The sequence below is a fragment of the Tyto alba genome, unplaced genomic scaffold, assembly GCF_018691265.1.
Source record: "Tyto alba isolate M040663 unplaced genomic scaffold, T.alba_DEE_v4.0 Super-Scaffold_14, whole genome shotgun sequence".
Classification (NCBI taxonomy): domain Eukaryota; kingdom Metazoa; phylum Chordata; class Aves; order Strigiformes; family Tytonidae; genus Tyto; species Tyto alba.
Genome location: NW_024881276.1, coordinates 54,477,783 through 54,498,197, shown reverse-complemented (window position 1 = coordinate 54,498,197; position 20,415 = coordinate 54,477,783). Strand labels below are relative to the sequence as shown.

The 20,415-nt window shown below is 49.6% G+C and overlaps 1 protein-coding gene across 1 annotated transcript in view; it reads right to left on the bottom strand.

Annotated features, from left to right (window-relative positions):
* Positions 1–13,085: 13,085 nt before the first annotated feature.
* Positions 13,086–20,415, bottom strand: part of GAP43 (growth associated protein 43) — a 61,541-nt gene continuing 54,211 nt past the window's right edge. Inside the window, exon 3 of the mRNA XM_042788831.1 lies at positions 13,086–19,103. Within this exon, the coding sequence (XP_042644765.1) occupies positions 19,015–19,103 (89 nt within the window). The 3' untranslated portion in view covers positions 13,086–19,014. The remainder of the gene's footprint in view (positions 19,104–20,415) is intronic.

Sequence of the window (20,415 nt, the reverse complement as noted above, 5' to 3'; positions counted from 1 at the left end):
GGGGTAGCCCCAGCCGCCCCTCTGGTACCCCAACGCGGCGTGGGGCCTCTCTTGCTGAGGCTGTTCCCAGCCACGGCACACGCTGGGGATGAGCACAGTGCCGTGCTCTTGGAGCAAGTCGCTCTTGCTGGTAGCGGTGCGGTCGCCCTTCTGCAAGGTTTTCCCCGGGGTGGCGGTTGGCACAGTAGAGCTGCTGACAGGCACCAGGGCAAGCCTCCCACGCTGCAGGATGGGGCTTGCAGCTGACACGGCCCTGGTACCTGTCAGCACAAGCCGTACTGCGTGCTCCGTTAGCGGGACGCAAATGTGCTTCTCACGCCTGAGCCCCGCCAGACCTTTTGCTGCCAAGCGATCTGGCAGCAAGCGGCTGCGGGAGGGATGGGTGTGCAGGCGTGGCCTTGGGCTGCTCTCTCCTCTAGGATGATGCAGGGGGGGGGCATCTCTCTAGGGAGCTGCACCTCTTGGTGTTGCTTGGGGACACAAGGGCTGCGGAGAAGACGTGGGGGGATTTGTGCTGCTGGCTGCGTGCTGCAGAGAAGGATTTACCTCCCCGGGGACCGCAACTGAGCTCTCTTTGTAAGGAGCTGGCAGCCGAGAGCCAGCTCCTGGCTCCAAGTGAACCCTGTATCAGCATGAAGGCAAGGACCACAAGCTCAGAGGGCATTTGCAATGCTGGCCAAAGCCTTCTTGCTCTGCTCTTCTTACCCCTGTTAGCTAACTGAAATGGAAATAAGGAAAGAGACCAAACATCTCTGGGAAGGAGCTGTAACACTTGCAAATACGGCTTTGCAACTGCTCTAAAGCACCTCCTTGGCCTCCTGCCCCAGGCAGCTACCCCAGGCAGCGATGTGTCCTCAGGCAGTGGAGGGATGGGGTATCCTGAGGCAGCCAGATCAGACTAACAGGAGCCAATTGCAACTGAGTGATAGCAGAGTTAACAAACCAAGAGGCACTAAGGACAGTGACTGCAGAAAGGTAAAAAAAAAAAAAGACAATGGAGGCACTTTGTACCTCTAATGATGTCTTCGATGTGGCAAATGAGGGAAAATTAGCACCAGACAGGCAAATGGAAAGTCATTTTGAGAGGCACTGAATGAGACAAAATTTCGGTGAGAAGCTCAGGAGATTAATTCAGTAGCAATGAAACTATCTCCCAAGGAACCCGCACACTCCCTTGCTCGCTGTCTGTACCCTCAGAGCTCTCCCTCCCTGCCCTTTAGTGATCTCCCTTGCTCTTATATAAATACTAGAGCTAAGAAAACATTTGTTCAGAGCAGCAGAGTGAATTTTCTTTGATGCTATCCTCTCTTCCACCTTCTAAAATTTGTATCTGCAACAAGCAGTTTCTGTCTGCAGCAAAGGTGAGCAGGAGTAGGAAGTCATCACTACTCCAGTGGCCAAGAGCTGATGTTGTGCTCAGCTTCACGCAGCAGTCTGAGAAACTGGGATGGCCTGATCACGGTTAGGGTCAGGGTGGTTTTGGCTTGGGGCACAAGGACAGCAGCTGTATAAGATGGTTTTTGCTTGTATACCAGAGGGAATAGTCCCCTTCCTCAGCCGGTTGGGAAATTTCACTTAATGAATTGCTGAACTCTGTCCCTGTCCATCTCCGAAACACTGGCAGTGCCGTTGCGTTCTCCTGCTCTGTCTCTGTGACATGTGGTGGTTTTTTTAGCCTTGTACCCTCTTGCCCGAGGAGACATAAGCTGGCCAAGGGTGAGAAGAGGTGCATATCATGGGAAGGGAGCCCGTGCACCGCTCTGCGCATTCTTCTGCGCCTGGTACTCACTCCAGGTCACCCATGACTGAGGAACAAGGCTTGATAGCCAGGCCTGGGTCTGCATGTTCAGCCATTCAGAGCAATGCAGTAATTCAGGGAGTGGGAAGCCTTCTGCATGGCACTAGGCTGGGACTCTTGATGTGGTAGTGGTTGCTGCCCAATGCTTACAGACAGCAGGGATTCATACCATAGATAGACTAGTACCTGCCTAAAGTCTTTACTGACGCCTGCAGAGCTAACTGTGCCAGACTGGATTCATTGCACTAGCTGTCCTAGGTTTGAGTGAGTGGTGGGATTTTTTGGTAGCAGGGGAGGGGGCTATAGGGGTGGCCCCCTGTGAAAAGCTTCTGGAAGCTCCCTTGGCTCCAAGTCAGACCCACCTCTGGCCAAGGCCGAGCCCATCAGCTGCGCCTCTGCGATAACGTATTTAAGAAGGGACGTGGTGAGGAGGAGTGGGACTGGTGAGGAGGAGTTGCGGCAGCTGCGTGAACACCAAGGTCAGATACCCACGTGGTGAAAATCAGCGTTGATATACTGACACCAACCAGTGTGCTGTGCTGGCTAGAGAGTTCCTCTCCTACGTCTGAGTTATTGTAGGTAGAACCTATCAAACAGGAAAGATTCACCCACGTCACATAGAGATGGGACTCCATGCTTGACAGGTACCGCAGAGGCAAAGGACAGGTAAAATAGGTGGCATCTACTCTGGAACCTTGAAGTCATGCTGTCTCATAATGGCAATCTTCCCCTAGAAATTTAATTCACTGGACAGCCCGTTAACCTGAGCTGCCCTTCATACAGGGCTGTGATTGCCCTGCACGCACCCTGTGCCTGCAGCAGGGCTGCTGACGCTGGGCTCGCTGGTCCCTCTGCTGCTGGCTGCACATTTACTTCTCTCCAGTGCCAGCAAACGACCGTGGGTAAACCCCCCAGAGGCACGGGCGGTGGGACCCTGCCGAGCAGGGCAGAACGGCAGAACCCGGGTCTCACCCAGGAGCTGGAGCATGCTGACAGGTGCCAGGCTGCTCTAATAATTTCCTTGTAATGAGCAAATCATCTAAAATCAAAGCCAGCCTCCGGGCACTTTATGAACAGATAAAAGAAGTGTGTGGCTACATAGAGAAGTGTTCGATGGGTGTTGAGCTCCCTTGTTTTCTATTCTTATTCTCGTTTCTCTGATATTCGAATCTCCTTTCCACCTTTATTGGTGTTAATCTCCTCGCAGGGTTACTGTTTGTCTCTTCCATTTCTGTTTCTAGTGCATGATTTTGTTGAGCAAGCACGAGCCATTTGGCCCACATTGATTATTTATGAAGGGGGGAACCTTTTATCTCAGCTGCTTAGTTACTTAACGGTGGTGTAGAAAGAGGCTGTCCAGAAGTAACTGCACGTCTTGCAGGTGCTGGGAGACAGGGAAGGAGGTGGAGGTGCTGCAGTTTCCGATAGGAAGGGAGTAGGGAAGGGAGACAAATGAGGCTGAACTCACTGTAAAAGGTGATTTATCTGTAACACCACCAGAAAGCAGGAGTAAAATGATACCCTTGGGATTTGATAGCGCTTTGCATTCACCTTGCAGAGGTGATAAGAAAATATCAGTGAGGCCCATTATTATAATTTCTAACAAGAAGGGACGGAATTTTCAGGGAAGAGCGCAGCGAGAACATTGCACCTTTGCTTGTGATGGGCTGGGAGCTCGACCCTCACCGTGCGCAGGCAGATGCTCTGCAGTTGCCTGGGTGCTGGCTGTACAGCCTGACTGTGCGAGCGAGGGCAGAGCTGAAGAGAACAAAGGATTTCTAGTTCAAGCCAGGCTGAGTGGGAGAGGCGTTGCGACCCTCCGGTGAGACTGCATACCGTGATTTCTGCAAAAACAGGCATGTCGCGCACTTGTAATGGGTCACTGGGACCTGGTCAGGTGGAAACAGAAAATTAGTTTCCCTCCCCAGCCCCCCCACCCTTTCCTAGCCCAGCCTTTTGTATTTTCTCTCTTTTCGTTACCTATCTGCTCACATTGCCCTCTACTAGTCCAGACAATGGGAAAAGAAACACAGCTGACCAAGTGTGTTCACAAAGAGCTTTGCAGAGGGACACCCATATGAAATAACTCGCTGTTGAGCTGTGGATACATTCTTGGGATCCAACACACAAATACATGGCTGGCAGACTGGAAAGGTGTTGTCCCTTTCCTATACACACAAGTATGCAGGAAGTCAAATCCATTGCATGGTGAAAACTGCTCTAGAGCAAAACAAATAGATCAACACTAAAGGACAGGAGCTGAACTGTTTTATGAATGGAGATGCTATTAGAGTGCACTGCAAACAGGATAATGGAATATCAACTCAAATTTCACTTTGCTGTTACTACTAAATCAGAATCCTACACAGAGTTTAATATAGTTCTCCTAAAAATTTCTTGTCGCTTCTGCTCTTCCCTTCATCCAGTGACAGCTGAACCTGTCAGATTCCAATCTGTCCCACAGCTTACGAAAAAAATGGTTCATGGAAAAAATATTTTATGGGAACATAAATTTAAATGCTGCTCCAGCATCAGTGCCTTTCAGCCAGAAAATGTTACAGGAGCTGCCTTTGAGATGACCAGCCAGAATACAGTAAGGTCGATGTGAGGAAAGGAGGAGGGCAGTCTGCCTCCTCCTCTTGCTGCATGGCTTCGGGGTGTGCCATGACATCCTCTGGTGGGACGAAAATGGGACAGGGGCAGGGTGTATCTGGGAGGCACCCGCAGTCAGCCAAGGAAGTACACATATGCACCGTGGTTCTGGAGCCTGGTTTAGCAAAGGCCGGACCCCAAGGGTCTCCACCATCATTTAGAGGTATGGCTTTCACCACCACAAGCAGGGCAGCAGGGATCGCTGCCGAGGGAGGCTGATGTCTCCGTGGCGGGGACGTGGCGCCTCTCCCCCAGCATGAGCTACCAGAGCCAGCTGAGAGAGGAGAAGGTACAACTCTGGGGGTCCCTCTCCATGGAGCCAACACTCAGATGCACGCACCGTGAGCAGGTTCTGCTTTTCGACCAGCCACCGAGCCGAGGCTTTCCATGAGGCTTGCTGAACAAAAGGCAAATCTAATTTTCCCCTCTAGCAGTCGCAACAGCAGCAGAAAGCGGGGCTGATCGGTTTTGAGCAGCACAGGGATGCTTTGCTGTGGCTGCCAGGCAGGCTGCACGGCTCTCTGGCTGCCCCATCTCCGAACCCTGCAGCACTACTGGGGTGCTGCCGCCCCCGACTCCCCTCTCCCCCTGCACGGTGCAAGGGGTGCACCCCCCGTCACTGATGCAGTGGTGCTTTGCCTTCCTTATCCCAAGGCCTCCGAAAATCCACATGCCACGTGGCAAAGGCTGCCCAGCTGAGGTGGCCGTCGCTGTACTGCCGGTTCAAGGACAGTGGCACTGAAACCCGGCTGTTAACGAAAGCGTAAGGGGAGGCTGCCTGCCCCGGTTGGCAAGCGGAGGCCCGTGCCCACGTGCAGTGCCAAGGCTCTGTGCACAGCTCAGCTGGCGCACGGCGGTTACTGATGAGCAGCTGAGTGAGATGAAAAGGTGTTTCTCGTTTAAAATTTGATCTGATGAGCTTAATAAAGATGAACTAAAAGAAAGCCCTAGCGTACATGTGCAGACTTTTCTGTGACTACAGCAGGCTTATTCAGAGCTGCAAGGACGGGAAGTGCTATTTGGGGAGAGACAGAGGTAGGCAGCGCGCTGCACGGGTGTGTGCTCTCCCGAGGCATTTCACTTAGCAGAGCATTCACCTACAGCGACAGTCCCAAGAAGCCTTTTCCCTGCTGGGTGTTTTGCTGACAGAGGCATTCCCCAGGGATCATCCCTGGAGACGCTTTTACTCTTAGACGACAGCTGTCTTCATGGCATGTATTTTTAACAAGGCGTAAAGGTATGTTTTATTCCCATCCTCTTCCCCGCAGAATAAATACTTTGGAGCAGAGTAGTTATTGATCTGATCTTCACGAATTCCCGAGAGACGAGCTCGGTTGTGTGCTCTGCCGCAGCCTCTTCCCGCGCCCCTGGGCAAGCGGCAGAGCCCTGCTGCACAACCAGGTATAGCGAAATGTCTTGAGGGTCTAAGTCTTCACAGCCCTCTGTTGTAATAATCATCCTTTGCACGGCGCTCCAGGGCCTGCGAGGATAACATTGTTAGAGTACTGACAGCTCCTGGGTACAGCACGATAGAGATGCTGTGATGCTAAGGCTGGCAGACTTCTGAGGTCCGGAGGCACCACCAGCGATGTGAGACAGCCCTTTAGTCTTGGCATTCCCAACACCAGATTTGAACAGCTAGAGCTGGCCAGTCATTTGGGCACCCGGACGCTGCCGGAGCATCTCCTTTGCTTGTGATGGCAACCAACAGCCAAGTGCCTGTGTGAGCAGTGGCCTGTTCATATGAAGGGTCTAGAATAGCTAATAAATTGGGATGTGGGTTTGGCAAAATGGTTTCTGGTCATTTTAGCATTTTTCTGTACCAAGAGAAGAAAAGTCACACCTCTGGTGTGTAAACCTGGAGGGGTAAACCTGTGTTTGTGAGCTTCCCCCTTGCTTCAGATCAAAATGCTGATTTGATCATATCTCTGTTTCAGGGCACATCTGACACCAGAATTTGTATTTTAAGTGAAGAGAGACTGCTTGCCATCTGACAGCAAGCACAGTAGAGACAGAAAGGCATTCCCTGGTTCTGGGCTCTGTGATCCCCCAAGCTCCACCAGAAAGCAATAAACTAGAGAAGTGTGACCTTAATGGTCTTAAATGCTTCCAGTCTGTGTGATATTGTGATAGGATCATCATGTGGGTTTTGCTAGTTCAATGCCACAGGGTAGTAAATAAAGACAGCTACAGTTGTGTGAATAGTCCAAACCTTGTCAAGCTGACAGAGGCAGATGGTAACTACAGAGGGATGAGGGGGAGTCTGAATCTTTCTTCTGCCTGTGCTTAGCACCTCGGTGAAGTCACCTAAGAAGTTATACAAGGGCTTGTTTGCTGTGGGGCTGATAGAAAGTGCACTGATAGGCACAATCGGGATCTTTGCAGATGCCCACAGCCTCAGTCCATCAGATCCTTCAGAAAAGTTCTGATGAGCCACGAACAGTGCTCTTTCTTACCTCACTTTGCTACTTCAGAGAGTGCCTTCTTTTCTTACCTCTGCAGTGTGTTTTCTGACTGCCTCAGCTAACCCAAGCCATTCTTCATTTCTTTTGCAGGTGCCTACCTGCTGAGCACCTATATGTGTCAGGGTGCAGCCCATGGAAAGCAAAACTTTATAGTTTCATACTTCTCGGTACTTAGATTTTTAGTTTTGTCTTTTCTACAGGGAGAGTTAATTACCAGACTATGGACCTGGCACGCTCAAACCTCTCATCTGGCTTGTTTAAAACTGGGATCCTCCACATCTCTATCCTGTGTGGAGAGAATGCTGCAAAGATGTGCACAAAAATAGCCAAGTCTCACCCCGAGATGCTCTCTGTGCCTGCTCGTGCACTGCTGCTGCTTTCCAACCTTCTCTCTCCCTGTCTGGAAATAAATAAATAACCAGAAAACCCTACAGCTCAGATGTAAGGACTCAAGCTGTTGATTATGAGCAGTGTTTGTCAGCAGAGGACAAACATGCAGACTCATTCATAGAGATGCTGTGTGGCGCTGCCATGGAGGAGTCTGTGGGTGTATGATGAATGCTTAGTAATTAAGCTGATTCTGGACATGTTGATTACCGTTTCAGGGAGATGCGGAACATCCTGCAAAAACTTACATAAACATCTGATTCCCTGGGCACACACGCACACGCGTGCGTGTGTGTGTATGGAAGGGGAAGCAGGCTGACAAGTGTTTTGAGAGTAAGAATAAGTAGGTGCTGTTGCATCAGTGACTTTGTTCTGGGTTTTAATCCAGTAGGGAGCAACCACAGGAATTTGTACACTTATAATCCCGGTTTCTGTCTCTGTCAGCCAGAGTGAGCAACTCATTAGCATGATGAATTTGCTCTTTTGGTTCATCCAAGTACTAAAGCAGAGAGAAGCCAAGTGGACTTGGGATCCCCTTGCTGAGCACCTCTTGCCCTTTTTGCTACGATAGCACTGCCATAGGAACAATCTGTCTTCTCAGGGCACTATCCAGGTCCTACTGTAGCCCACAGAGTCCTTGGTAAAAATTTAGGACTTTAAGTTGCAAACATTAGGAATGTGGCTGCTGCAAAAGAGGTTTGAATCTGGAGCAGCGGGTTGCACCTCTCCCCAGCTCCAAAATCTCAGAGATATTTGGTTCTGGGACTTCGGTGGGGACATATCAATTGGTTAGACTATTAGAGCCCCGGTTTAGTACCTAACAAGTTTAGAAAATGTCAAACTGGAGAGGCAGAAAACAAGAAAATGGAAATGAATATACCTGAGAAGGATTGATTTTATATCCCAGTGGGATGCGCCAGAAGTACAGATGCTCTTGTTTTGTGTAAGGCGGGGATGATGCAGATGATGCTCTGAGGTCCCAATCTTTTGGGACATGTCAGACAGCAGAGTGCAATGGTGCTATTTATTACACCCTTTCACCACACTTGCCATCAGGGTCCTTGCTGTGTCAGGAACTGCAGACAGGGCATCCAAAAACCAGCACACTTCCGCACTGTTTCATTGAAGCTCTGGATATTCCCTGTATCCTAGCATAGCATTAATGCTGAGGCAAGGAGGAAACTAATTGCCTCCAGGCATTTTTCATCAGCCTCTGCAATTCTAACAGAGCTCCTGGCCTTGCAGATTATGAAGACGGGCAGGGAGACAGACGTGGGGTGTATGCCTGTGACAGGGGGCAGCAACTCCAGATAGCGCTCTCTGCTTAATTGGTTTCCTTCCTTTCCCACTGTATTAATCACCTCCGTGTGCATGCTGCCCAGGGCTCATTTTGAGTCTTTTTGTGGGCCTGGTGAGAGACACAGGGAGCAGCCTGGGAGTGGGTCACTTCCCAGTAGCCCCTGGTCAGAGCCACAGGTCTCTTTATCTGTCTCCCTGGCTCCACGGCAGCATGCTTTCCACCCAGTCCCTCTTCGATGCTCTCTAATGGAGGAGGAGGTGAGCATGAAATGGGCTGCTAAAACCTATGAATATTTCAGAGGAAAAAGTCAAGGGACTCCATTAAATCCTCTTCAGTCTCTGCAAATGGAGCTGGGGGGCGGGTGTGCCGGTTAATGAGAAACTCCAGCAGCGTTCAGGCGATGTCAGGAATGCACCCAGCAACTTCCAGGCTGGTGTGACCGCACGATGCTTTCCAAAGCCTCCCTTTTGCACCACCCCCACAGAGCCATCCAGCACTGCTGCCATCCTCTCCTTCTCCAGAGAAGCCCAAACAACTCTGTCACCAGCCGTGTCTTCTGCTGCTGCAGCCTGCCCCTACATACCCGCCCAGTTAGTCACCACCCAGCTCACCCCAGTTGCCTTCAGAGGTACGTCTTCCCACCATCACACTCGTAGGATGCCAGGCTCCCCCCAAGCTGTCCACCAGCCCCTTCGCTGCCTTTTAACCCAGCATCCCCCTATAGCAACCCATCACTTACCACCACGCTGTTAACCAGCGCTCCTCCCAGCTCACCTGCCGTCTTCCCCCAGCCCCTTACCAAGCCCCTGCCCTCATCACAGCCTCCTTGAGAGGGATTTTACCCCCCACCCCCCATCAGCAAACAGCTAGAGCGGCGGCAGCTTTCAGAGCAACAGCCAGACAGAGCCTGACAGCCCCATATGTTTCGGCAGAGACAGTTCCTCCCTCTAATGGGCCCAGAGGAGCGTGGCTTTCAAAGGATTCAGCGTGGAAGTGACAGGCTGGAAAGCCTTATTAATGGGGCTCTCCGCCGGCGTGGGGCTGGGGGGCAGAGAGTGCCAGCAGCCCAGCAGCCCGGCCGCCCCGCCGCGCCGAGGCAGAGCCAGCCCTCCCCAGTCACCCCAGCCCGCTCCGCGGAGGGGGGCCAGCCTTCCTCGCCCTCCCCTCAGACATAAGATGGGGTGGTGACGCCCCCCAGGGTCTTCGGCTTTTTCTGAGGGACTAGTCAGTGTGTGAAGTCTATGCGCCTTGCCTCGCAAGCCCCGACTCCCAGACGTGTCCTGTGGGGTGTCTGGCACCAGGTTTGGCGGTCATGAGTAGAGAGGAGACTGGAGGAGGCAACCCACGTCTGTAGGTTTTCTCTGTCTGCTACTACTGAGAAGCAGTGGGGTCAGGAAGCCACAGTGCCAGCGTTCAGAAACTGCTCACCCCTTTGCCAGGTGCTGGCATTCAACCGGCAGTTGTCTTTCGGTCTTTGAGTGGCCTCTAGAGAAGGTGACCCATCATCACGCACAGGGCTGCTCCTCATGGATTTCTTCTCTGTGGCTTCCAGGAACATTGGTTCTCCACATCCAAAGCCACCAGTGTCTCCCCTGTTAAACACCAGCATCCCTTCAGGCCACCGTTAAATCTGGAAGTTTCTTAGCTTTTGCTGCGTTGTCCCTAAATCACTCAGGTCTGCCTCAAAATTAAAGAGACCCAAGAAGGAAAGCCTCAGGCCCTGGGTGAGCTCAAGGAAAAAACTCTGCCCCACACCACCCACAGTGAAATCCTCCCTGCACTTGAACATGAGCTGCTGCGCAGACAGGAGTTGAAGGAGGCTCATTGAAACTTAAACCACAGACTAACTAAGCAAAGATAAATGGCCAAGGATGGGCACACCCAGTGTAGAGGGGGAAAATTCAACCTTCTCCATTAGAGAGAGACCTCACCAGCGGTTTTCAGTTCACCTCGATTAACCCTTCCTTGTTATCCAACCAGCGATGACCTGCACCACCCTTCCTCTCCCCCACCAGATAATGAGTCTTGGCCCTCCCTTGGTTTAGCATCCACCCATTGCTCCTGAAGCGCTAATTACATTTTACTCATAACTTGTTTAATCACCTACCATAATTAAATTAAGCATGAAGCAGTGCCTTTCTACCTGTACCCAGCTTGTAGTTTGGGTTGTAGGCTGTTGCATTTACAGAGACTGAAGGACTCCAAGCCTGTTTCTGCAGATATGGCAGTCTGTCTCATACAAGCTACCACCTCTCTGCAAACCCTGCCTCTCATCTACAGTCAGGGGTGCTGCGTTGAGAGAAATGGGCTTTTACTTCCTTGCCTTTCATGTTCACTGTTCCATGCCAAGCTAAATGAATATTATTTCCTTTTTAATAAACAAAAGTGGCCCTACACAGAGAAAAAATAATTTCATTTTTAATAAGAAAAAGTGATCTTAGGTACAGAAGTGCATAATTTCCTTTGTCTGGCTTTCTCTGCTCATCTTCAGAGGGCAGTAGCCGCTGTCAGACTGCATGCCAGCTCTGCATACAATGGTAAAACAGGGAAAAGTGTAGCAGATTAGGAGACTATAAAAGTCTATTATAGGGTGCTTCATGCTGCCTGCTGGGTAAAGGATAGCACACTTAGAAATCTGAGCGATAGTATGAGAGACACCGGCCTTTTGCTGGTGCCCTCAGTAAGGCAATGAAGGTGGCAAGTTTGCTGTGAAGCTGTTGGCATTGTCAAAATCCAGGAAAAGCTGACAGTCCTGTTGCGGTTTCACCAAGGAGAGGAGGTTCCCCCCAGCCCAGCGTGGGCTAAACTGGGGGACCACCATGGGAATCGGAAGCCCATCACTCACTGACGTCTCACAGAAGCTAGGGAAGGGCTATCGGTGCGATCCATGAATGCAAGCAGCGATCTGAAGGGAGTTCACTGGGGCAGAGAAACAGTGGGGGGGGGGGGGGGGGGGGGGGCAAATGCCCACAATGAATCACGGGTCATTTTGTACGATTCAGGCGGAAAGTTGCTTTCCAGCTCACAGTGGCATGAGCATGACGCTGGAAATCACGCACAGCGAGCTTTGTGTGCCTGGTTAGAAAGTCTCTGGTGGACATCTACGTTAGGCTGAGTGTTTCAGCTGACACACATGCCGTGGCACAACCATTCAGCCTCCCGCCCCCCATCTGCTGTGTAGAAGATAAAACAGCGCAAGGCAGCCTTGCTACCCCAAGACAACCCTTTACTTGGCGGCAGGTCCTTGGCTGCCCCTTTACACAGGTGTTTTGCCCCACTGAAGCAAAGCCAATCTGCCAGGGTTGAGCCCTGCAGCCTAGCGATGTGGCTAATTGAAGCCACTTGATTTTGAATGCTAAATATTTGTTTGCACACAAGCTGGAGTCCACGCCTTTTTTGGAGAAGCCACGGGGCAACTGATGATTACATGCAAGAATACAGACATCTAATTGTGTCATTTTCATTTGTAAATTGGCACTTTGTCCAGAACCCATGTGAGGTGCTGAGGTCTGCTCTGTTTCCCAGGCAGCTCCTTGGAGCCTCATCAGGAATTTTCCTGGGCCCTTGCTAAGCCAGCTGCTGTGTTTCAGAGATGAGCTGCAAGTGATTTCTAAATAGTGGTTGCAAAGCTTCCTGGGATGAATAGATGTGATAAAAAATGCTTGATTTCAGCTCTGCTCTTGAGCTGCTGACAGATACAGCACAGCATTAAGTCAGCAGCCCAGCACAGCTTGGGCAGCAATTGCTGCTACGTTCATATTTCATTGTACTCGGCACAAAGTTGATACTGGGGGAAATAACTTGGCGGGATGTCTTAGGTGCTGAAATATATATTCCTATCTCAAAAACTTCTGGAGTTTCCCAGTGAACTACTAAAAATTTAAATCCAGTGAGGAATTTGATACCTTTAGATACATTTGTACAAGGTTGCCTGATCCTCTAAAAAAATTTATTCTATTTTGTACTCACTTTTCCTTAAACTTGCCTAGTGCTTTGCTGAACGGTGACCCATGTCACCATTTCTAGACCCAGTCAGATTCCCTTATTTGGAACATCCCAGGCCCAGCATTTTGCCATGGACATTTTGCAGGTATGTGGTGCCAAAGCACAGCTTTTCTGGGTTCAGCCTGGTGTCAGGCCTTTCCTGGGTCGAGAGCATCTGCGGTGATGTCTGTTTCTTATTATATAAATACCTAGTACTTTTGCATGGGGAGACCACATCTTGCATCAGGGCCATATCTTCTACCTCAATAGATATTTAACAACAGGAAAAACAGACCAGGATTTTTACTTCACCCTTTCATTTTAGCATAGTGTTTTACCCAGACAGAGTAAGTAGAAAGTATTTCTTTCCACAGTAAAAGGACTTGACTGTGAAGGTCAAGGGAGAATGGAATGAGATTTTTCACAGAAGTGTTGAAATACTATACAAGGGAGAAATTTCTATTCCAGGAGCAAATAATTGCACACAACTACACATATCTATAAGTGAGAGACTTTATTTGAACCAATTTTTCAAATACAGACATCTGTATTATTCTCACTTCTCGGGAATGTTTTCTGCTCATTTTTGAAGCTTGCAACCTTAGGACAATATTCAGGACATATGTGTACATTAGATCTCTGCAGATGGACACATTCATAATGCACAAGTACAATGAGTGAGAGACTCTTTCCAGATCCTCACACAAGAGCATCGGAAATGGGCCGCTCTAATCGTCAAGTTCTGCTCTTATTAGCTTCCAGACACGTCACAGTTCTTGATACTCTCTAGGCTGTAGCCGCCTTCTTCAGGCCCCAATTTACTACTGTGTTACTTCAGCTGTATGCCAGTGTAACTCCACAAAATAGGGCTTAGGTGATGCACAGGGATGTGTTTCGTTCATTGGGAACAGGCATGAGCAGAAAAACCAAGCTATTGGATGAACGGTTCACCTAGGATTTTCTTTTGTGAGAGTAGTCTAGGTCTCAGGCTGGGATTTTTGATTTTTTTTTGGAAGTGACCAGTGGTTCTGGGTGTGTAATACATGAATCTTGATGTTCAGAGTATACAGGGGACCCGCGGATGGAGCCCCAGTGAGGTGTCTTTCAAGTTGGGCACTCCAGACGTGAGCCACTGGGGTCACTAGCCTGTTCTGCAAATCTCAACCTTCAACTCTTCTTCCAAGTATTGCTCAACAGAGGAATGTAGTAATAAAGCATTGTAGGTAAGAATGCAGGCTCGCACATGACCTGAGATCAACACCCTGAAAAATGGATAGAGGGTAGTGCTTTCAGGACCACCTAAATGACTCATCATCTTCAGTTCCATTTTGGAAAATGACTGGAGAATTTTAGGCCCGGGACCCCGAATTCGCTGCAGAGAGGAGTTTGGACATCCTTCAGCAGCTGGGCCTTAGGAGCTTACGTCTCTCTGAAAGCCAGTGAAATGTGTGCTCTCAAGTGCCCATGTCACTTAGGTTATTCTGAAAACTGTACCCTATATACATATGGGTAGATAAGGGGCAGACTTTCACAGGCACAAGTGGCAGTTAGACATGTAACTCCCATTGATTTTTTTTCCCCCTCGGGGACCTGGAAAATCCCCCCCCGAGGAGTTGAATCCTCCTCTCGCATTATTTTCACACCAGATTAACACCACTGGTTCCAGTGGAGCGACTCCTGAGTTACCCCGGTGTGAGCGAGAGGAGAACCAGTCCTGAGGTGCTCTAAATATCCAGTGAAAGTGCTAATGTGGCAATGCGGAAAAGCAGGGAATCTGAGCACAGGCCTGGAAGAGGACCCCCACCACTACCCCCCGCGCTGCTGAGCTGCAGGTGACCACCAAACGGACTTCTTAGCCAAGAGGGGCCACAGAAACATTCATTCAGACCCTTCCCTCTACCTCTGCAAACCACAGCCGCTCTGTTTCCTTCCTACGACACCTGTGACAAACACCAGACCTTCAGTACAAAAAGCCTCACATGCTAGTTTGCCATTCGGAGGCCACAGAAAAAAAAAAAAAAAAAAAAAAAAAGAACTCCCACGTGGAGTTTGGTGGGAACTGCCTCTTTCTTTTTTCCTTTTCTCCTTTCTTTCTAAACCCCTCTCCCCCAGTCACGGCCATTTCTTTCATTTAGAGTAATACATTCCCCAAGTGATGGTGTTTATGTTGTCACCATAGGTGAGTTCCTTCTAGCGACGGCCTCTCACGAGGCTGCGTTAGGGTTTGGGATTGGAAAACACTAGGTCTGAAGGGATCTCAGCAGGATGCCCTTCTCCTCCCTTTGGAATGTGGCTCACGGTGGAGCTTCTTGGCTGATGCAACTATTGCAAGGGTTGTGGGGCTTTATATGCTATCAATGCAGACTGTGGATGCCACAAGCGTGGCAAAGCAGACCAAATTAATGCGAATGATCTACTGCATTGACAGGGGAGGTTAGGTTGGGATTTTTTATACTTTTCCAAGGTGTAGTCTAGATGAGGCGAAATGTCAAGAGCTGGCCTACAGCTGGTATGAGTGTTCAGTATAGATGTGGATCACCACCATATCTTACTACAGAGGCATGGGAAAAAAAAACCCTTTTGGACACTGAACTTCCACAGCACCGTACGTGAGGTCAGGCACCACATTCCCAGTGTGAATCACTCTGACATGCCCTTCTCTCTCCGTACGTAAAGTAACAACCACAGACACCTCCAGGCAAAGTTATATCCTCTTCAAGGGGAGAGGATTACATATATACTCCCTGGAGAATTGGTGTTGGTTGTTGCATCAGGAGTAGTAGAAAAGCTCCATCTACTCTGCTGGATATTCTTTGCTCCGCTTTACTTCTGGGACCTCCTGCCTCTTGTGCTGCTCTCAGCTCACTTGATATCCCGCTAGAAAAATTGTTCCTCAAATACCCCTGTTCTTTCAGTTTCCGTCCTATGCTACATCATTTATACTATTCCCTTTTAGCCTTTGAAAACCTGGCTGAAGAGGCAACTCAAGGAAATCCAAACGCTTTTCTCTGCTCTCTTCCTGTACCCTGAAGACAGCCCAGCTTCCTATACAAGTCTTGTGTATTACACATTAAACCACCGCCTGCTCAAGGCAGGGTTTGTCTGTGTGCTCTCTCTCACGCTCTCTTTGCCCTGACTCTTTGGCAGGATCAGGACACGGTACAATACGAAAGATAGGGGGGTGCTTGGTTACAGCTAGTAATTTTAAACTGGCACCAAGGGAGAGGAATTAGTATTTAAATTATTTAGGTTTGCAGTTGGTAACCACATACCCCATTCTCTTTGTGGGGGAAAAAAACAAAACGTAAAACCCAACCCTTTGTTCTCTAAGCAACATGGCAAAGTATGTTCTTACAAATGGTGACAAAACACGCGTGATGCCCCAACCATCAGCCAAGGGGGAGGCAACATGCGAAATACAAAGATAAAACATCCCTGGGGAGAGAAAAATGTTTCTGTTTTTTTTGAGGAGGGAGGAAGGCCTATGTCCAGGAAGACATGAGAGGCAGTTTTCTTTTCCTTATAAAGTTAAAAATAGTAATAGTAAAGTGGAGGCAAGATGAAACGTTTGGGGGTCTGAAGTCAGAAGAGTAGGGAGACCACGCAGTCTTTGCACAAACAGGCAAGACAGTCCTTAAGAAAACTCTTGTAAATGGTCATGACAGGAGATGAGGCTAAACAAAAACCGTGCTCTCTCCTTCCTGCCTCCTCCGAAACACCTCTCCCACAAATGCTGAGAGCTGAACCTCAGTTCTCTCGACTCGGCGCTAGAGACACGGGGCGTCTGCAACGTCCGAGCTGGGCTGGGCACCTCGTGTGCTACGAACAGCAAACATACTCTACGCCTCTCCTCCCCTACGCCTCAGCCCCCCCGTGTCCGTCAGAGCGCTCTCCCTCCCCAAACACCATCCACCCCCCTGCCGCTTCCACGGCAGGAACGGGCAGGGTGGTGAGACCTGACATACGGTCCAAGCAATGCCTGATGTCTGCGCTACATTTGCTGAATTGAGGTCAGGCTGGAAGGTGTCTCAGGGTTTACCACCCATCATGACATGGGAATATTAGCATATATATCGTTTATGAAGTATGACACAATACCTATCTGTCAGTCAGCCCATCTTTCTACCTATTTAGTCTGTCTAATCTACTTTATCTAGCTACATTTCACTATCTCTATCAATCATCTATTGCTCCATATTAGCTAATTTCTTCCTGTCTCTCTCTCATCTTTTTCACTCTAATCTTTCTTACTCTAGCTATACTCCCCTCTCTCTCCCTATCATCCATCTATCCACTCAAAAATCTTTTCCCCCCTCCTCTCTCTAATCCCTGTTTTTAAAAATCTCTGTCCAATCTCTCTCCCACTCTCTCTTTCCCTCTCTCTTTTTAAAGCTTCCCACTCTCTCTCTCTCTCTTGTTTCTACACAGCTCCAGGAAGCACATGGAAACAAATCCTGATGCATTTCGATGGCACTTCCAGTGAGCGGTCTACGTTCAAACCAATCATCTCTGAGGAGACACCGTTCATCTTTTCTCCCTATTTCCAACAAAGAGATGGAGGAGAACAAAGGAGTAGGGCAGGGAGGGCCAGCCAGCCCTCTGAAGGCCATGGGGCTGCCACTCCCAAGAATCGGCTACCAAGGGGTGTTGGGGCTGTCAGCAGACCCATCTTTTTGGTGTAACTGCTGTAAGGCCAATTTAACAGTGGCCCTGCAGCATCGTACGACAATCCTGCAGGGCGCACTGGCTGTCATTGCCAACATGGCCAGGAAACCACGCACGAGCTGGTGGAAAAGCACGTGATAGTAATCAGGGCAGTGAAAGCACGTAGTTTAAGTGTTCACTCTTGCAGCTCATAAACAGAGCGGCAGACCCCGGCGGCTGTTCAGGCTGAGGGCCGGGCGTCTGTCAGTCCTCCACCGGGACGGGCTGGGTCTGGCGGGCGTGCGGTTGGCACGCACCAGGGGACACCCCAGCGCCCCGCGGAAAGCAGTTGTGGAGGTTGACGAGGTGGTGCTCTGCCCGCAGCGCCAAGCCTGCACCACGCTCTTAGCTGGCCGCAGGGGAAGGCCATGAATGACAGCAAAAAGCTTTGGCCCTCATGAGAGCGGGGTGAACCATCCCTGGTTTTGCCAGGGAGCAGGCATGAGGTACTTCTCAAAGGGCCGTTGGCTGGCTCTTACACCACCAGACCTCGTCCTGCCCACGTGCCTCTTTATTCAATGCATTGGCCCAATTCGGAACATTTTTGGAGGGCTACACTGTGCTACTCAACAGCTTCTCCAACTCCAGCCGGATGGGGTGAGCATCACCCTGCTGCTGGGGAGAGCTCAGGCCCCAGGACCCTGTCCCCTCACGGCCCTTGGTGCACCCCCCTTGGCAGGGGTTGGACCTTCAGCATGGACCAAAGCTGGTCCCTCTGCTGGCTTATCCCTCCAAGGTCACCATACTTCTCCAAATCAGAGCCTAGAGGTCTTCTGAAGAGCCGTTTATTTTGTTTGTTCCTAAAACTAGCTTTGCTACTTTCATTATGTTAGTCGGTGCTAACACCTCACTCAAAATCCAAGCCTGCTTCCCTTAAAAATCCCCTCAGCAGTGCCAGGGTGAGCGGTTGGTCACTGACCAGTGGCTGAGGAGCACAGTGGGGCCACGCAAGAAGCGGCCCACCAAAGAGCGCAGGCCAGCAGGACGTACGGCAGCATAGAAATGCGACACGGTGGTATTAATGATCATTATTCTCATTTATTATAATTATTGTTCAGTTTGAAAAAGGAGCCTGGAGCCAAGCATTACGCTAATTGGCACATTTTTTTGTTGTTGTTGTTTTAGTTCTGAAAACAAACTGGGGTTTAGTATTATTTTTCATTCTTTTTGTTGTTGGGTTTGGTCTTTTTTTTTTTTTTTTTTTTTCTTTCGTTCATTCCATCACATTGAAAAAGGAAGAAAAGGAATTTTTTTTTTTTTTCCTCTTTTGTTTTAACTCACTCGGTAAGTCTGGACTCCTCGGATGAACGTAACATTGCACACACACACACTTGGAGAAGAGAGAGAGGAGAGAGAGAGAGAGAGAGCGCGCTCGCGGTGGGCAGACAGACACACGCACGCGCCAGGTCAAAGAACTCTGATACAGTGCAAGAATTTTCCCAAAATGATTGGATCATCATTACCAAAAAACTCGCCATAACAACACCAAGAAACAAAGAAATGTTTAAGCCACACTGTTTGACTGGGATTTTTCCTGCTTTTTTTTTTTTTTTTTCTTTAAATGTTTGCCACACAGAGAGAAAAAGGGTTTAAGTGGGAATGGGAGAGGGACGGACAGGCTCACAGATGTGAGCAGGAAGGGGAGAGATTGAGATTGGGGTGGGAAGGAAGGATAGAGGATAGGGGGAGGGAGGGAGGGGCAATGGGGAGTCATTTCTTAATGTTCAGGCATTTTCTTGGTCCGCCTTGCTCTCTTCTTCTTTCACCTCTTCCTGCTGGGCACTTTCAGTAGGTTTGGTTTCTTCTACAGCATCTAGTGGGGAAAGAGATGGTCCAGGGTTAGTCAGCCATGATCTAGAGCATCCTGCATGTGCACACAGCCATCGCACGACGGACTGCCACAGCTTCAGGCTTCTCTCTCCCCAAAGTGACCCAGGTCTCAAAGTCCCTGGCATTTCTGCAGCATGGAAAGAACGTGCCAGAGTTCAGACCAGCAAGAAAGAGTGTAGCTCTCGCAAAACACCTCCAGCCCTGTCAGAAAGCACGTGCAACTGGAAGGAGCTGCCTAGCTCTCTGCTGACATGGTAGACAATCACCATTCATCTCCCCCCACTGATTAGGCTCTTGGCTTATCAGATAGATCGAACACCCTTTTATTGAACCCACTGACTGTACCAACCACTGCTGAATTGTTGAGCCTAATTACTGCTACAGATCTTCCCAGCCAAGAATGGAAGCAGTCGTGAAGAGAAAACTCTACACGCACTTGAAACCTGTGAGATCTAGAGGGAAACATTTTATAACCTGTAACTCGGGCTTCTCTTTTACTGAATAGAGATTTAGAGAAATGTCTCTAGCCTTCAAGAACAGGAGCCTTCATCTGGGAAGCTGTTGCATCTCTCCAGTTTTCTGGGCTCTACTTTCAAAGGCAGAGCTGCCCCAGGGGGACGCAATGAGTGTAACTGGAGGCTGGGGCTGCCTGCCAATGAGACACCTTGTTCTAGCACAGCGTTCACATGAGAAGTTAAAATGAATGCTAGGAGCAATCCCACAATGAACTAGACAGAGGATCAGAACTGAGGGACAAGGCAAATGAAAGGAGTGCTCTTCAAGCTGGGGTAATCTTACTGCTGGTTCATCCAGCCCAAGACTGGGCTCCCTTCATTGCAACAGGATGGAATTAATTGTCTCTGAGTTCCTGCTGATCAGCTCTCATCATCTTTAGAGGTACATGTTCCTGAGACTTTCAGAAACCCCACTAAAGTCTACGCACTGTGTGGATTGCATTTTACAGAAGGTGATGGTTCACCCAGAGCTGCAGGGCTGTAAGGTAGAATAGTGCACAAGGGTCTTAGTGCACTGTAGTGGCTGCTCTGCTTCATCACCATCTCCCCCCATTCCTCACTGACTCCCCCTCCCACACACACATACCCACAGACCATGGAGAGGCCAAGCAAGAGGCATCGCTCCACACTTGGGATAAAGAGCAGGGAAATGAAACAAGTACTGAAGGGCTGGGTGGTGTGGGACAGACCACAAGGTTGGTATGTCACATACCTCAATGCTGGCAGTCAACATACCTCCGTAGCATCACTGTATCTCCGATGGTCATTCAGAGAGGACTG